We start from the raw sequence: 17813 nt of genomic DNA, 5'->3' as shown, positions 1-17813 counted from the left end.
ATTTTCCCATTAAGTGGGGTCGGCTATATGAATTCTAGAACAACATTGCGCTCGGTTATGTGTCACGTCCTCCGTTAGATCCAAGTACTCCAAGTCTTTTCTTAGAGTCTATTCCAATTCTCTGTTCTTTTGCAAGATAGATCCTAGGTAGCGAAAACGGTCGCTCTTTCGTACTTCTTGGTGTCCAATCGTCACCCCTAACTCATTTGAGCCTCCGTTTGCACTGAATTTGCACTCCATATACTCTCTCTCTGATCGACTTAGGCGAAGACCTTTAGATTCCAACACTTCTCTTCAAAGGTTAAGCTTCGCATTTACTCCTTCCTGAGTTTTGTCTATCAACACTATATCGTCTGGGAAAAGCATACACTAAGGAATATCATCTTGAATATGTCCTGTTAACTCATCCATTACTAATGCAAAAAAGTAAGGACTTAAAGATGAGCCTTGATGTAACCCTACAATTATGGGGAAGCTTTTGATTTGTCCTTCATAAGTTATTATGATAGTCATTAGTCCATCATACATATCCTTTATAGTTTGGATATATGCTACTGATACTTCTTTCTTCTCTAAAATCCTCCAAAGAATGTCTCTTATGACAGTCATTGTTCCATCATACATATCCTTTATAGTTTGGATATATGCTATTCGTACTCCTTTCTTCTCTAAAATCCTCCAAAGCATGTCTCTTGGGATCCTATCATACGCTTTTTCCAAATCTATAAAGACCATATGCAAATCCTTTTTCATATCTCTATATCTTTCATCGATCTTTGTAAGAGATAGATTGCCTCCATGGTTAAGCACCCTAGCATGAACCCGAATTGGTTGTCCAAGACCCATGTCTCTTGCCTCAGTCTATGCTCAATTACTCTCTCCAAGAGCTTCATTCTTTCGCCACTCATTTGGCATCTTCTTTGTTTTCAAAATCCTATTGAAAGGGTATGTGAGCCATGTCATACCCGTCTTTCTCAAGACTTTCCACACTTCGATCGATATATCATATGGGCCCACTGCTTTTTTATGCTTCATCTTTTTTAAAGCTACAACCACTTCTTCCTTCCTAATTCAACCAGTAAAAAGAGTAGTTTCTACACTCTTTTGAGTTACTCAACTCTCCCAAAAAAGTACTCATTTCATGTCCTTCATTGAAAAAAAATATGAAAATAACCTCTCCATCTGTCTTTGGCCTGCATTCTCTATAGCAAGAACTCCTCCATTCTCATCTTTGATGCACCTCACTTGGTTTAGATCCCTTGTTTTCTTTTCCCTTGCTTTAGCTGGTTTATAGATATTCAACTCTCATTCTTTGGTATCTAGATGCTTATACATATTGTTAAAAGTCGCTAGCTTAACTTCTCTCACAACTTTCTTCGCATCCTTCTTAACTTCTCAAAGGGGTAACGAGCCTAATGGCTAAAATTAAAGTTCAAGGAAATTAGCAGCTCTATATAAGTTCGGAGAGAAACTAACAAATACCTCTTTATCAAATGATGGCGTACTGATTAATTTTGTGTATAAGGCACCGTTTGACAACTCGGACTGTACTGACTATTTCAGTCGGATAGGATAAATAGTCATCGGATAGTACTGACTAAATTAGTGGACATTTGGTGCAATATCAGATAACAACCGCAGTTATTTATACTATGTTTGGTGTTGTGCCGATGAGAGGAAGAAAAAAAAAACCCAACTCGTTGTCTTCCTTTCTTCATCTTTCCCCAATCAAATTGCCCAGATGAAATCTTTCATAATTTTCAAATCCTATCATTTTCTATCAAATCCTATTATCAATTCCCAGCAAAACTTATCATCTTTCTCAATTTGAAATATTTCCCAAGAAAACCTAATTTACAAATCTATCATCGATTCATCACCACCTTTAATTTCCTTCAAAAGCCCAAATGAAATCTTTCCCAATTTTGAGTTTAATTACCTCACAACAAAATATCAATCACTAATTAATCCAAAAACCCAAACAAAATCTCTCAATTCAGTCCATAACACTTTCTACCTAACTAAATAATATGGTGCTTTTGGAGCGTAAAACCAAGCGGGTGTAAGCCGTATAAAAGAGGTAGGACCAGATTATTTAATCCGGTGACTATGTAATATGTATGGACACCAAACACACGGTTTCGTATTCCTAGTCCTATCTGGTGCCTTATACAGCATACCAAACAAGGCCAATGTGTTAGTGAATGTACAACTGGCAACAAATTAGCAAGGGAACATAGGCGAGATAGAGAAAATGGGGACAGAGGATTAAAGATCTATCAAATTCCCAACAAAAGGGTGCTTTATTGCTCACCCACATTAACTATGGTGTATGCTCACTACACACTTTCTAGGCTGTCATGTGTCATCCCACTCAACCAAAGTTAACTTTTGTAATTTATTTTTAAAAAAATCAAAAATGAAAAACTAAATATAAATAAAATAAAAAAACTAAACAGTCATCAAAGCAACCGCCTGTCCCCTAGGCGCTGACCAACCCTTTATCTCTCTCGCTCCCTTTTTCACTGTGTCCCCTCTTTCTTCTCCATTGTTGTTTATTGCATCTTCACCAACGATGGCTCCGCTTGGATCCATCATGATCAAGTTGTACAAAGAGATGGAAATTATAGGCACTGGAAGCGATGGCTCCACATAGAGCACATCGTTCGGTACTTCGGTGGGTGGGCCCATGCACCACTTACCATCTCCTCCTTCATCGTGTTCGAGAATCAGTTGTGAATCCTGCCTCTCTCCCAACTCCACAACGTTATTTGGGGCTTGATGGGCAAACCTTCCCTCAATTTTGCTTTTTTATTTTCTGGGATTTGGGGCTGAGGGAAGGTGGAACAATGTTGATGCGGCGGAGAGACGAGGAGAGACGGGAGGAAGGAGGAAGATAGGGATGAAACTGTTGAGATAAAAATATTAACTTCAAATTGAAAGGTAAATGCTAAAATGCTGATTACAGCATTATAATAATAAAATACTAGTAGAGAACACACACTTTTTGTGTGTGAACAAGATAGATATATGATTGTCATTTTCTAAAAAAATGAGGGTAAAATAGGAAAAATAAAGATATGATTGTCATTTTGTCAAAAGGTACAAAATTAAAGCTTTTTTAACCGCCCACCTCCTTCCACGTTATCCTCAAGCGCATCGTTTCAGTTCATTCAAACTATCCCAAAAAAATCATGATTTCACTTACATGTATGAAAAAATGATGGTGAAACAATTTCTCTTAATAAGTGCATATTTTTTATCTTATGTAAATATTTTGATATAAAATTACAATTTTGCCCTCCTTATGTAAATATTGTGTATCAAAAGTGAGAGCAAAATAGGAAAAAGAAAGAAAAAGTTCAAAAAATACAAAATTACTATTTTGTCCTCCGCATGTCAACATTGTGTTTTCAAAAATGATGGCAAAATTGGAAGAAAATAGGGTAAAAAGTTGACAAGTCCTCTTCTCTTAATAGAATAGATTAATAATAATGAAAATTTTAACCAGGTCAAATAAGAAGACACATAGTAGTTTTTTTTTTTTTTTTTTTTTTTTTGAACACGACACATAGTAATTTTAAAGATGTACGGCGAGCATACAATCACATAGTTAATTAAAGTAGGTGAATAAAAATGCAACCCCAACAAAATACGCAAACGACAAAAAGAGCCAATCAAAGCTTACCACTTGTTCCTGTGGCTCAGAAACCCAAACACACCCTCACTCGATCAATCCCACTCTCACTCGTCCCTTCATCAGAGCCGTCAGTCAGGAGCCATGGCCACCGCGAGAGTGCTGACCGCCGCCAATACTTCCTGCTTGCTCTCCAAGGCGACGTCGTTTCTTCCGAAGCAGAGTCCCTACAGCACTACCAGCCTTTGCTTCACCAGAAGAAGAGCAGCGTCGCTGTCGTTGTCGTCTTCGTCCAGGAGCTGGAGGTCCTTCATTTGCACAGCTATCTACAATCCCGAGGTTCAGATCAAGGAGGAAGGCCAGCCCGAAACCCTAGACTACCGCCTCTTCTTCGTCGACCGTTCCGGTCAAAAGGTTTGCTCTCTTTCCATTTTTCCGTTTTTTGTTGTGTTGTTTGTTTGTATTCTGAGAAAATGCAGGAAAAAACTGGACAATGTGAAAGCTTCCCATAAATGCATAAAATGTGGTAATAACTCATGAATTCTTAAATTTCTTATTATATATACTATTTTTTTTTTGGTAATTAATGGAATAATGGAAGCTTCTGATGGCCAGAAAAGGTGTGAATTAATTTTGAATTATTTTACTTTAGATGGCATATATTTCATTGAGGTCTCTCCGTTACAAATTTGATTGAGTTTTCGGGATTGTGTCGTTTTGGTTGGGAAATGGAGGCAACAAAACGAAATGAAACATTCAGTAACCACGTTAGGGCCTTAGAGAGAGGACTGATGTAATGCCATGGTTTGTGATTATATGGATACGCTTATGTGTTTTCTCTGTTTGAAATTAATCCCTTGGCCTGTCTCTGATTATTCGTAGTTCAAATTTGTACTCAAACGAGAAAATGTGTATATGCAATTGTGAGAGGAATTTCAAATTGCCGGAGTATTCGATACATCGTTGGGTTTCTTCACTCTAATTAGTTCACCTTGTTTCAATCTGCTATAACAATGTGTTGGTTTATACATAGGTTTCGCCTTGGCATGATATACCATTGCAAGTGGATGATGGTGTATTCAACTTTGTGGTTGAAATACCCAAAGAATCGAATGCAAAGATGGAGGTTGCTACTGATGAGCCACACACCCCGATAAAGCAGGATACAAAGAAAGGAAAACTTCGTTACTATCCGTAAGTCTAATTTTACTTTTCTCAAGGTTATATTACAGTGTTTGTTCTTGTGATGCTTGGATATGTTACCTGAATCAATGTAATTTTTGGCTAAGGGTGCATCATGACTATAAGTAAGTCACTGTTGGTGCTGATTATCTTTATTTGTTTAATTTCTTAGATGCACATTTTTTCCCTGGGCGATAGATGCCCGCAGATAAGGACATGCATATATGAGTAATACGCAGATAAGCACATGCATATATGAGCAATATTGCGGCAAGAGTTTGATATTTTAGTTTACTTGTTTTTTCCTATAAACCAATTAAGAAATGGGAATTGGAGACTGAATAGAGGACTTCTTACAAACTAATGTTACACAACCACTTACCCAAAAGTTTAAGATGATAGGAAATGGTCAAACAATGTATATTTAGGTTACACAACCTTCTGTTACCATTATTTACAGACATGCTAGAGTAGTTACTCTCATTCCACATATCTTACGCTTTCTTCCTTTGGAACGACATCACATTACACGCATGCTATACACACTCTGGACGTGTCATCTTCTGTTTATATTATTAAGAGAAACATATACAATTGTTTCTTTACATATAAAAGAAAAAGAAAATTCACACTATACGAAATAATTCCATTAAGCAATTTTAGTTATAAAATTAGGAACTAAAGTTTATAAAATGACACATTACCTTGCTTCCAAGTTACTCTTTTTATCTCATCATTTCTAAGTGTGTCTTTCTTTTATGCAACCACCATGACATTGCACGGGTATTGGGTGTGCACGATCTATCTATCATTGTCTATTTAAATTCTTAAAGTTATCTTATGTGTTCCCCCACCCTTAGTGTAAATGCATCGTTGTATAAAAAAATAGTTATCTATCTGAATGCCTATCTTTCTCAGCTACAACATTAATTGGAATTATGGGTTGCTTCCACAAACGTGGGAAGACCCATCGCTTGCTAACGATGAAGTTGAAGGAGCATTTGGGGATAATGATCCAGGTATGCTCACTTGTCTGTGTTTTATGTTACCAACTTTTGTCTGAGGCAAGTGTCACCTTTAGAAGGAAAACTAAAATCTTGTTTTTCTACAACCTGTAGTTGATGTTGTTGAGATAGGTGATAGTCGGAGAAAGATTGGTGAGATTCTCAAAGTAAAGCCATTGGCTGCTTTAGCTATGATCGATGAAGGGGAACTTGACTGGAAAATTGTTGCAATTTCATTGGATGATCCAAGGGCTTCTCTAGTTAACGACATTGATGATGTTGAGAAGCATTTCCCAGTATGTATTACTTTTAACCAAGCACTATCAAATTTCTGTAATTACACTTTCACCAACCCTTGCCACCGTAATTAATATATTCAATTATAGATGTTTTCAGATTTTAAATTCATTGTTGTTCCATTATATGATTACTGTACAAAAAATGGATAAAGTCTACCTAAACTCTTTTGAGTGAAGTGGATGGTTATGATATACGTTACTGTTTAGTTACAATTTATCTACCTTCATAAACTAGAGTAAGCTTTTCGAATGGACTTGTTACGTGTGTGGTGTTGCGAGTAAATCTTGTACTAAAATGAAAGGAAATGGTGATAAATATTTTTCACATAAAATTATTGTTGAAAACAACTAAAGGCATTGGTGGGCATGGTAGTTCTTATTTTTATCATAATTAATCCATAAGCCACATTAGCATTTGTACCTGGACGTTAGTCATTTGCTAGTAGGAGTGGAGTGGTTTAAGGGTAAGCTGAAGAATTAATTTCAGTAAAATGTGCCAAAACCCATGAGGCTTAATCTTATGGTTTACTTCAGGGGACTCTCACTGCAATAAGGGACTGGTTCAGAGACTACAAGATACCTGATGGAAAGCCTGCTAACAAATTTGGTCTTGGCAACAAAGCAGCAAACAAGGTAATTTTACAGTGACATTTTCAATTGCTATCCCTGAATCGTTTTGAGTACTCTATTTGTTTTGTCTATTTTTCAATTCTATCTAGGCTGCCAAGTTGCTATTATGGAGTGTTTCTTTTTCCTTTTTCCCATTATTGGTTCCTTTATTGATTCAGTCACCAGCTTTTGTTGACACTCTGGCCTAGTAGTATAGTAGTCCTTGCAAAGTGCCAGTGTTGCAAGGAGGCATGACAATATTTGATTACAAAATTAGTTATGGGGGGAGGGTGAAGGTCATCGAATGATTACTCCTGTTTTATAGCCCAATTACTTGTTCTAGAGCACACACTGATGGGTTTAGAAAATGCATTTGTCCAAGTCAAATCTGATTTTCTGATTTCAGTGTCTTCAATAATTGCTTATGTAAATGCATAATTCATGTAAGACTGTCTCTTTATGTCATCGGACTTGAGTGTATCAAGAGTTTACTTCAAAACCAGGCAGTAGGATTGGGGTGCAGTGGGGGGGGGGGTTTAAGGTTAAGGGCGAGGTAATTGTTTTCTTTGCAGTATTTATTTATTTAATTTTTTTTTTTTTTTTGGTGTGATACGTTTGATATGTTGCATGGACTCAATATTCAGATATAGGGCATGCTTTAAACGAATTGGTATCCCACAACATAAAGTCGAAACACGATGCATGAATCTACCTTAGCTGGACATTAATTGCAAGTCTTAATTCATGCATCATTGTGAAATTAGTGTAGTGGTCATGGCATGCAGGAAAATGTACCTGCCAACATAAATAGGTAGCCAACTTGGCTTGGGTTCTAGTTAGTTCAGGGTTTTAGTTGCTTCTTAGTTTTTATTTGTCTTGGTTGAATTCCATGTTTTATTTGGCAAACTCCTAGTCTTTTTAATCAATCATCTGACAGTTATGTGAGTCTAAAGTATTTTGGAAGATTAGGATTAAATAATTAAGTAATCAAGGGGTTGGATCCTTGGGCTGCTATTACCCAGGTTTAAATGCTGTTTCCAGAGGGGATTTGCATGCAGCTCTTTTCCAACTTATCGCAAACAATCAGATTTAGGGTCTCTCTTTGGTCTCTTTGCCTTAGAACTCATCTATCAACATTCCAATTTGATCCAATTGCTTTCTCTCTATCTTTTGTTTTTGTTTTTATGGATAGGGTATTATTTATTAAGAAATCAAGGTCGATGATTTGATTTTTAAGTCTATATAATTACTCTTTTAAGAGGCTTTGTGCATGGTTTTATGCTGAACATTCAGAAATTTCTGATTAAAGACTTCGCTCTTGGGTCTGTCGCCCCTAAAACTTAAGTTCGATGTTCTAACTTTGATCGTATTGGTTGTTAGTTATCTCTTGTTCCTGTCTATTTATTGCTGGAAATTCTTTCCTGGTGTGGTTTGGTACTGTCCACAGTAGCATAACACTAATTGTCACACTTAAACCTTCTTCTCTTGCTTTTCTTGTATAAGCAAAGAACAAATAAATTCATTGCCACCATCCTGCAAAACATTAGATATGAATTATACAACCTCTGCGTGCGTGATGTGCTTTATGTCTAATTTTAGAAACAATTCCTATGATGAACAGGATTATGCTCTTAAGGTCATATCCGAAACCAATGAATCGTGGGCAAAGCTTGTCAAGAGATCAATTCCTGCTGGAGAACTATCACTTGCATAGATAAATCGCTAGAATTGGAATTCCACTCCACGCGCCTAGATATATTTTGTGTTTCTTGGTGATTCATTAGAGATATTTCCTTTTGACAAACCGGTGATGCTAAGCTGGACTTGGCCCCTAGTTTTGTGTTCTATTATGCAGCATACTGCAGGTTTGGAATAATGGTGGTGAAGTAGCAAAGGTATACGTTGTTTCAAGGTCCCTAATCTGTGAGATCTATTCACAGTCCTCAAAGTGGTATTTGGACACCCGACTTTGTTATTTGGGTAAATTACAGTATGCACTCTCAAGTTTGTGTTCAATTACAACCTCATGCATTCATCATAAGAAAGCCCGACCCCGCAAGCTAGCCGCAAACACTTGGCTGCAGGAGGGGAAGGGTTAAGTGAAACTCTGCCTGGCCTGGTCAGAAGAGATTCAGAGACTATTGCTGCCCAAAAATAGATTTCATCCTTAAAACATTACAATCTCATACACTAACAATAACTTAGAATTTCATCGCATGTCATACAACGTTAAAAATTGTTAATTGGTGTGTTAAATAATGATGCGCCCCAAGGGGGATCTATAATTTTATGACGTGGCTGTCATTTGTGCCATGTGGACTAAAAAAATAAAAAAAACCCCTTAAACCACAATCTCATTTAATCATGCTTCCATATCCGGGGGAAAAAAAAAACACAACTGATAAAAAATCGAAAATGGTGGAATTATTAACATGCCAAAGAAAAGAAAATGATGGAATTATTAACATGCATTTTTGTACAACCTTTGAAAAAATAAATTCAGAAAGAAAAACAAATATGAACACGTGCATTGGAAAGTAGAAATTTTATAAGAAATTATAGCACTTGGGACCGTATGTACAGGAACTCAAACACCCTACTAAACAAGACCTGGATATGTGACAGGTTGCAACGAAAGATAAAAGGAAAGAAAATATCTTGTCTCATGGTTCAGCAACAGATTCAGTTGTTTCTATCTTCTTCCCTTCAAGCAACGGCGTTGTGTTAGACCTTTCTGTTTGGATGGTCACCTGATGCTCACTTTCCTCGTTAAATCTATCCACGCTGTGCAGAAAGATTCCTGTGATGGTAGCCAAATAAGGATTACAAATCTCAATTTCCCTGTACTCATTACACAAGCTGGTAATCCACGTGTCACAATACAAGTAGAGAGATGACATATTTTTCCGTGTCCCTCCACTTGTATTGTGACAAATGGAATACTAACGTCTCATCTATTTTGGAATTACTCAAATATCCATGCACTAATTAAAATTCCATCGTCTGACAAATCGTCAAATTCAAAAAGTTCCACTGTAAAATAACGGGGCAACTGCCAGAAACTTACCTATAAACCATATTATAGCTGATGGAAACAAAATAGCTGTTAGAATAAGAGCAGTCTTCCTCCAGTTGTTAATTGCATCCTGCACAGTCGACAACCAATCCAAAACCGAAAGAATGAAGAATACTCAGTTAGAATGTGCAACTAAGGATTTCTAAAGGGATCATTTGCAAGTTAAATGACATACAATGAAATACTGGAAGGCAAACCTGGAGAACTCCAACAAGAGGTGCGGAAGGTACATCACCGAAGATATGAATTGAAACCGTTGAAATAGCCATAGATAGTGGCCTCATATTAGGTTTAACGCAATGGAGATTAATGTAATTTACAGGACCCTGCAAAAGGGAAACATAGAAGACCAAGAGGAGGTGAGTATTCCATAGGTCTGGCACTAAATATCTATCATGCAAACAGTGGAACAAGGTAATTATCTACTTTTTGAGCCATACAAAGTAGTTCAGTGTTCGGCAGCATTGGCAAATTGAACAAAACCAAAAAAATAATAGGAGAAAATTTCTTTGAATAGGAACGTACCTGAGTTGCAAAGACAAGTAGTTCACCGATTGCGAAAAGAGCTAGGAAAGCATACATATTCTTGAAGCAAAAGGCACCAAAGCAAAAGGCACCCCCAATTAACGTTACCACTGAAAGAAGCTGCAATACAGTCTGGTACTTAGTGATGCAAAGGCAAAGAAACAAACACAACGATTGGACAATGACTACACAAGTTATCCATAGCCAAGCAGCAGTATTGCATATAAACAACTTTCATTTTATAGATTTGTTAGATAATGGTATCAAGTAAAACATTTTGGATTACCTTAAAAGCATTAGAGATAGTGTTAGTCATATAATCCAGAAGAAAGCCTCCCGCTAGTGTGCCCAATATCCCGCACACAATTGTAATACCTCCAAATATAAGATCTGCATCAGTCTGCCAAAAGACCATGAATTTAAAGCAGGTTTTATCACGGAGCTTCTCCTAACTACTTAACATCAACTATGACTACACCGAGAATAAGAAAGGAAAAAAACATTGAATAATACAAATCTATACAATCAAAGTGAAATGCTTACCATATGATATATATTATATCCAGCCTTAGGCCCCCAATATGAGTATGCACCTATGACAAAGTTGTATGCTATGTAACCTACAAATGAAAATTTCACATTTTCAGGGAATTCATATATGGATAAAGACGAAAGCAAAATGATGACTAAAATATTACACCACTGAATGAGTTCTCAGGAAACTAGCCAGCGAAAGAACTATACAAAGAAACAACCATGAACCAAAGAAATTCATATACAAACACTAGTTGGTAAAGCAGGTGGGGAAAGAAAAAGATAAGTACCTAGAACATTCACAACATAAACCTTATCCACCAATAGCACCTTCACATCTTTCAAAAACCTTGAAATTTGATTCTTTATGATCGATACCAATTTTGACCTGCCATAAAATAAGATCTCAGGTATCAATACATATACGTTTACTATTTCTTCTAAAACTTATTGAGCATAATAGCACGTGACATAAGATACAAAGTTAAACGAAACAATAATTTAACGAGTAATGCTTTACTGTCATGCAAGTGGAACCCACATATACTTCATTATAGGAAACCAGCTGTTTGTCCTAATCCTTACAATGCCTAATGCGACCTCTCACAGTTGCTTTATTTAACAGTTATAGTGGAGACTATTGATATGATAAACAAGTGCATACCATTACCATTTAAACAAAAAGCTGAATTTATCCTCAAGGATATATTATGAGGAGAAAACGGTGGCCAACATTAAAAAACACCTGAGCAACTTACACCAGGTTCATAGGCTGGTCCAGCTTACAATTAATCTTTCCAATTCTCATAAATGATTCACTGAAAAGTCCACCTGGTTACTGATTTTATGCTAATCATTAATGCTTAACATATTCAAGGTTTGATATATAAATGTTCCATTTAAACGATATATATTTCATTAATACCTTTTAATTCTTTTCAAATTTCTTTGTTCCTTGTGTAATTCAACTACTGTCTCAGTATGACCAGGGTGAGCATGGAAATAATTGACCACTTAAGAAGGATATAGAAATTCAAATAGAGAGTGAAGTTTATGGAGTGTTTCTGTAGTTTTCTTTAGGTGTTTCATGGAATGCATGACCATGTTTCTTGGATTCCTTGTGTTTCTCTAACAATATTGGTGTTTCTTATCCCTTAGGAAAGGAGTGTCATTTAATTAACTGGAATAGTGTTTCATGGACTATGAGTCCATGTTTCTTGTATCCCTTGCATTTTCTCTAATAAACCTCGTGTTTCTCATCCCACAAGAAAAAAAAAAGCAGTGTATTTATGTCGGCTGAAATATTGTTTCAAGTTGAGCAAGGCTAACGCACACTGAACTTGTAAGCTAGTTAATTTTCACATGAATCATAATGCTTTATTCCCCACCAAAAAGGTGGTTGTGTGTCTAGGTATATACAAGCACAACTATAAATTTTATAGATTATATTACAGAGAGGTAGCTTCAATTGAGGGACACCCGTTGTAGGCCCACTCTACATTATATTTCAACAATCCAAAATGTCTAGTTTTTAGGTCCTCTATCAAAGATCATTGTAGCAAAAAGTCACCCGAATCTGAAACTATTTACCCTCTCAATTAAATGGTGGCCACTTTAGTGTTTTGTTGAAACACTCTGTTCATCTAATTTTTTGCTACAACTAGATGTCTTAATGATTTTGGATTTATCTAATATTTGACAAGATCTTTGATTGTGGAACTAAGAAATGTATTACATACATATGAGCTTAAGGATGAGTGACTCACTTGGAAGATTTTTGTAAGGTAGAATTTCTCACATGTTCCTTCATCGAACAGGAAGCTTGTTCACCATTCGAAATATCTGAATCTGTGCAGAGTTTCAAAACAAAATTATCAGTCAAAGGAAAAGAGTAACTATAATACAATTAACAGAACGGAAACCTTCACTATCCTGATAAAAATAAAAAGTTCATAAAACATTATCAGCAGGTACTTTCTGGTCAATAAAGAGGGACAGAAACGAAGGTAACAGTGATTAACTAACATAACAGAACTTTTAAAATACATATTTTACACCTTTTACATCATAAGAGTTTATGGTTCTAAGATTTGCCAAATAGCACCTCTAACGAACATGACACATTGCATCATTACTTTGTAATGCATAACACAATGTTCAGAATTTATTCAGAATCATGAGCATTTGCTACCTAAAAACTTGAGGAAATGAGGAAACCTATTAGTTAAGCAATCCTCTTACAGGATAGGGGATTTAGAGATTTTTCATAAAATTTTATCAGACGGCCGTATCCTAACATAAATTTGATGAAATTGAGGTTCCACCATAAAACCAATTGGCAATATGAGGAGTAGCCCAAGATCATATATGCACATAGCAAACCTTGTCCCTCACCAATGTGGGACAACTCTCAACACGCCCCCGCACGTGTGGCGGATTTTCAAGCCTACACGTGGACAACAACTGGATGACGTGGAGCATGTGTGGCTGTTGAGCTTCACACGTGGACAACCTTGCTCTGATACCATGATGAAATTGAGGTTCCACCATAAAACCAATTGGCAATATGAAGAGTAGCCCAAGATCATATAAGCACATAGCAAACCTTGTCCCTCACCAATGTGGGACAACTCTCAACAAAATTTTCCTGTCAACTCAACTCAACTCAACTTAATTTTTCTCCCAAAAAGAAAATCTGAGAAAAGTTATCATATAAATTAATATAACTCCTAAAAAATGCAGTTATGCAGTATAAACGGACGGTAAAATACTAAAATCACAAAGTTATTCATTGATGAATGCTTCACATCCACATAGCCTATTAGAGATGTTCCAATTAATTATAAGCTATTCTGCAGCTAGTCAGGTAGAGGACATGGCTTTGTTTTTATAATGGTCTATTATCTGTTGATACAGCTTCCACATTACCATATGTATCACTAACTTGAACTTCTTCAACAGCCGTTTCCACTGCTGTCAGTGCTTTTTTTGATTCAGGATGAAAAAAACCTGTAATCACAAATTGCTTAGCAATGACCCTTAAAAATATGGTAAAACCGTGGAAGCCAATGAATTGATGCCTAAAATCACACCTTTCAGCTGCAAGGCTTCATAACAAACCCTAGAATAGCAAATGGAAGCATAAGGATTGCTTCCCCCACAAATGCATAACGCCACTTGGTGTGACTTCCAACCTATGTATTATAAATAACAGACAACCAAAAAATGATCAACATGGGAACAAGTGAGGACCATCAAACCGTAAACAAATATGCATTTTTATATAAAGAATTCTATCTAGAAATTTTTATTTGGGTCAAGACACCACATATGCTAAATGAAACTAACCCCCGTCGCAATTAAGTATAACTTACCACCCCACCATAAACATAGCCAAGTGCATATCCACTTGGTATGCACATGTAGAACATACCAAGCCATGCAGTTTTCTGAAATAATAGACACAGCATAAGTCAATTGACAGCAAATCTAAAAATATATATGATATTAAAATAATAAAATAAAAAAGCAATGGGGTGAATATATACATGAATGAATAGGTGGGGTGTGTTCAGAATGACACAGTAAAAGAAAACCTACTACTAAGAACATATCCAAAGCTCTTGATAGTTTAGAAAAGTCAATTAGCACTGCAACTCTAAGATATTTCTGACAGGGAATCATATATGTTCTATGGCATTCCTAGATAAGGCAGTGGCCAAGTTACATTACACTGGCTTTATATAGGGAAAGAAAAGAAAAAAAAGGAAAATTACAGCTCGACTTAATACATCTTGAATTTTTTATAATCCATTAGATGCCATATTTTTAAATGGGTTTTGTCACAATATTTTGCTTATATATTTTCTTTAATTTTTCACACACTTAAACTGAGAATAAATATATAGTTTTTTCCTTTGAGATATACTTATTTTTAGGTAATGTAGTTTTTTCTTTCGAGATATACTTTTTTAATAAGGTTCAAAATCTTCGGAAGTATATCCCACCATTGAGTAAAAACCAAATGGAACCAACAAATTTAAAATGTTTGGCATGCCATGAAACACAAGATACCATACCTGAGCAGCTGGGGCATTATCATCAATGAATGGAGCTGCAAGACTAATAAACGAAGCTTCCCCAACACCAACTAGCCTTTAGAGAACAGAAAAGGAATTAAAACAATGAAAACAAACAAACATGATCAAACAATATCCCACATTACTGGATTGCTCAAAAACGTAACATCAAGGAGCAACAAGCTGGGGGAGAAGGTATATCAATAAAACAAGAAGGATGAAGTTACTTACATGCGGAAAATAGTAATGGACCAGAAATCGAATGAACAAGCACAACCAACTATCGCAAAGGTCCAAACTGATAATCCAACTCCAATGAGCCTAAATGGACTTACACTGCAAAATTTAAAATGGCATAAATAAGAAATCCAAATGCTTCTGAATTTATACATATCTACACACACACACAGACAGACATATATATGTACACACACACACACACACACACACACATATACACATATATATAGTCCACTTCTTATATGATCGTGTGTACTGCTACTGCATCATAGACGGCACCCTATCTCTCTCCAGAAACCCAATGCCTGAGTGCTAAAATTTAAACCCTACGCCCAGAAACCGAGATAAATCCTAAACCCTACACCCTGACGTCATCAACTTGTCAACAGAATGGGGCGAAAACCAGCCTGCTCTTCACACAAAACTAGTCCGTATGTAGACTGTTTGCAATTGAAGCTCAACTTTATGCGTGTGTATTCATAGATGCGTACATAAAGGAGGAGGGAGGGGGAGGAAGAGGAGGAGGAGGAGGAGTGTCATCAACTTGTCAACAGAATGGGGCGAAAACCAGCCTGCTCTTCAAACGAAACTAGTCCGCATGTAGACTGTTTGCACTTGAAGCTCATCTATATGTATGTATATTCATAGATGCATGCATAAAGGAGGGAGGGATTGTGTGTGTGTGTGTGTGTGTGTGTGTACGCACGCAACAAAATTCTCTTCATAGACAGACATAATATGTATGACTGTTGTTTGATGTATGGTCTATATTAACAGGTGATTGTTACCTCTTTGCTAATGATGCAAATATAGGAGAAGCAATAAGCAGTCCAACCATAAAAGCTGATGACAGACATCCATCTTCAAAGTTATTCAAGTGAAACTCCCCCCTACATACAAAAAGAAATTAAGAATATTGGAACTGTCAAGTATTATTTATATTTCTATGGAAAGTAAAACATTTATCAGAAAATAGGAAAAATAAAATGGAAAACAATTATCACATGCAGGGCAACAAGAAAAGGAAAGGCCCACGAGTAGCTCAAAAATAACAAAAACAAAGGCATAGAATGTAAAGAAGTATAAAAGGTATAAAAGGTGACCAGGACAACGCTTTTCAAACAATTGTTCAAAAGTATTTTTATGCAAATCTTATACCCAAGGAAATGGTGAGAATTGTTAGGCAAATATTATATTAGAAAGGAAGACACTTATCTCAAAATACTGCATGTTGCAAGCATCGTGCAGTAAACAGAACAGAAATTGGTTAAAAATGGATAAAATGCAGATAATCCGCAACTGCCTCAACCTTAAAGTCTCAACACCGCTGCAGACTGTAGTTGGTGGATATGTTTCACACACCATAGCTAAGGATATTAATCAGAGAACAAATTTGGCAACATCTCAAATATGGTGCTCTTAGAAATCAAGGGAAATTTTTTATCCATAACAAATTGATACGGATGCACATTTGTTTATTTCAGAAGCCTCAATAATGTTGCTGTACCATAGCACCTAGAACGTGATTATATGCAAAAACCTGAAAACTCAGCACATTCAAATAAATGGAATCAAGCAATGCATGAAGACAGCCAAATATGAAAGGCCAGAGAAAGAAGGAAACCATCAAATAGTTCTTAGTATCTTACTGTATCCCGGTACCAGCCGTGCATATATCACTATCTGTACAAGTTCCGAGGCTCCCATTGACACCATTGCTTGCTATTGTTCCTCGGTCCACATAATTTATCAAGTTAATCAAGCAAAAGATAACAAGTAACCTGCAATCACAGCATAAAGACATTTATATTGCACAACGAGATACTAAAGTGACTCAAAAGTCTTGCAAAACCTTCAAATGATACTTGACTCAACCCAGCTGAAAGCTCAAACTTATAAATACATTAGTGTCCACCATGGAGAAAAACCGAATTTCCGGGTTGGTTGCCGGGAAAGTAGAGAAAAACTAAGAAATGACCAAAATCTCTGAAACCCACATAGAAATACCGTGTATTTCCCAGACCCAAGTAACAAAAACAATCAAAAACCCTAAATAATATAAAAAGGCCAAAACTTTCTCTTGAATTCCGTATTTTCTCACCAACCAAACAGACCCCAGAACAGAACAAAAAGAAAAAATAAACACAAAAGTGTAAGAAAATGAATCACCTCTTGGGCGTGAACCAGGAAGGAGCGGGAGCTGCGGTTGAAGCAATAGCCATGGCTGTGTCCGCCGGAGGGGGCTTGGGCTTGCCTTCTTCAGAAGACTTTGTTGCTTCTTCCTTTTGTGCCATAGAAGTGGAGTAGAATATACTTTTAATATTCTTTAACCTTGGTAAAAAAAAAAATATCTTTAGTTTTAAGTAAAGAAAATGTTTTTACTTTTTCTGAGTTGGAATTTGGAAGTTGGAATGGTAGTTGTGTGGGGGAAGGGTGCTCTTTCTACCCTCCTCCTCCTCCTCCTCCTCCCTCCTCCCTCTCTGATGGCTTCGTTTCTTGCTAGTTTTTATAGTAAAGCTTAAGAAGCTTGAAAATGTGATCACTTTTGGAGTTTTGAATATGGCAAAGTTGGATCAATCTTTCCAATGACTATTATTCTGTCTACCAATTGTCTCCTTCCAAAAATTA

General features: G+C 36.4%; 2 protein-coding genes across 2 annotated transcripts; one reads left to right on the top strand and one right to left on the bottom strand.

The window, feature by feature from the left end:
- The first annotated feature begins 3766 nt into the window (after window positions 1-3766).
- LOC103957847 (soluble inorganic pyrophosphatase 6, chloroplastic) lies at window positions 3767-8747 on the top strand. Its single transcript, XM_009370074.3, has 6 exons — window positions 3767-4051; window positions 4671-4831; window positions 5738-5838; window positions 5938-6119; window positions 6657-6755; window positions 8353-8747. The coding sequence occupies exons 1-6, from the start codon at window positions 3782-3784 to the stop codon at window positions 8443-8445; spliced, it is 906 nt and encodes a 301-aa protein (XP_009368349.1). The 5' UTR covers window positions 3767-3781; the 3' UTR covers window positions 8446-8747.
- A 514-nt stretch (window positions 8748-9261) lies between these two features.
- On the bottom strand, window positions 9262-17636 carry LOC103957843 (probable sphingolipid transporter spinster homolog 2). Its single transcript, XM_048581049.1, is given in 16 exon segments — window positions 9262-9531; window positions 9799-9877; window positions 10005-10133; window positions 10333-10452; window positions 10619-10732; window positions 10876-10952; window positions 11157-11254; window positions 12633-12714; window positions 13795-13891; window positions 13959-14060; window positions 14241-14315; window positions 14946-15021; window positions 15177-15281; window positions 15974-16075; window positions 16835-16966; window positions 17355-17636. Coding segments are annotated over 16 exon segments (1650 nt in total). The 5' UTR covers window positions 17480-17636; the 3' UTR covers window positions 9262-9394.
- Window positions 17637-17813: the final 177 nt, after the last annotated feature.

The sequence above is a fragment of a genome, unplaced genomic scaffold (assembly GCF_019419815.1).
Source record: "Pyrus x bretschneideri cultivar Hongxiangsu unplaced genomic scaffold, Pyrus_bretschneideri_v1 Contig16, whole genome shotgun sequence".
NCBI classification, from domain to species: Eukaryota; Viridiplantae; Streptophyta; class Magnoliopsida; order Rosales; family Rosaceae; genus Pyrus; species Pyrus x bretschneideri.
Note: the sequence above shows the minus strand (reverse complement) of the source record. Positions and strands in the feature narration are given on the sequence as shown.

What these genes read in the sequence shown, in the direction of transcription:
- LOC103957847 (XM_009370074.3), top strand. Translation starts at nt 3,782, where the DNA reads ATGGCCACCGCGAGAGTGCTGACCGCCGCCAATACTTCCTGCTTGCTC. An exon ending in ATTTGGGGATAATGATCCAG is followed by an intron (nt 5,839 to 5,937) that starts GTATGCTCACTT and finishes TACAACCTGTAG; the next exon opens with TTGATGTTGTTGAGATAGGT. An exon ending in GCAACAAAGCAGCAAACAAG is followed by an intron (nt 6,756 to 8,352) that starts GTAATTTTACAG and finishes TATGATGAACAG; the next exon opens with GATTATGCTCTTAAGGTCAT.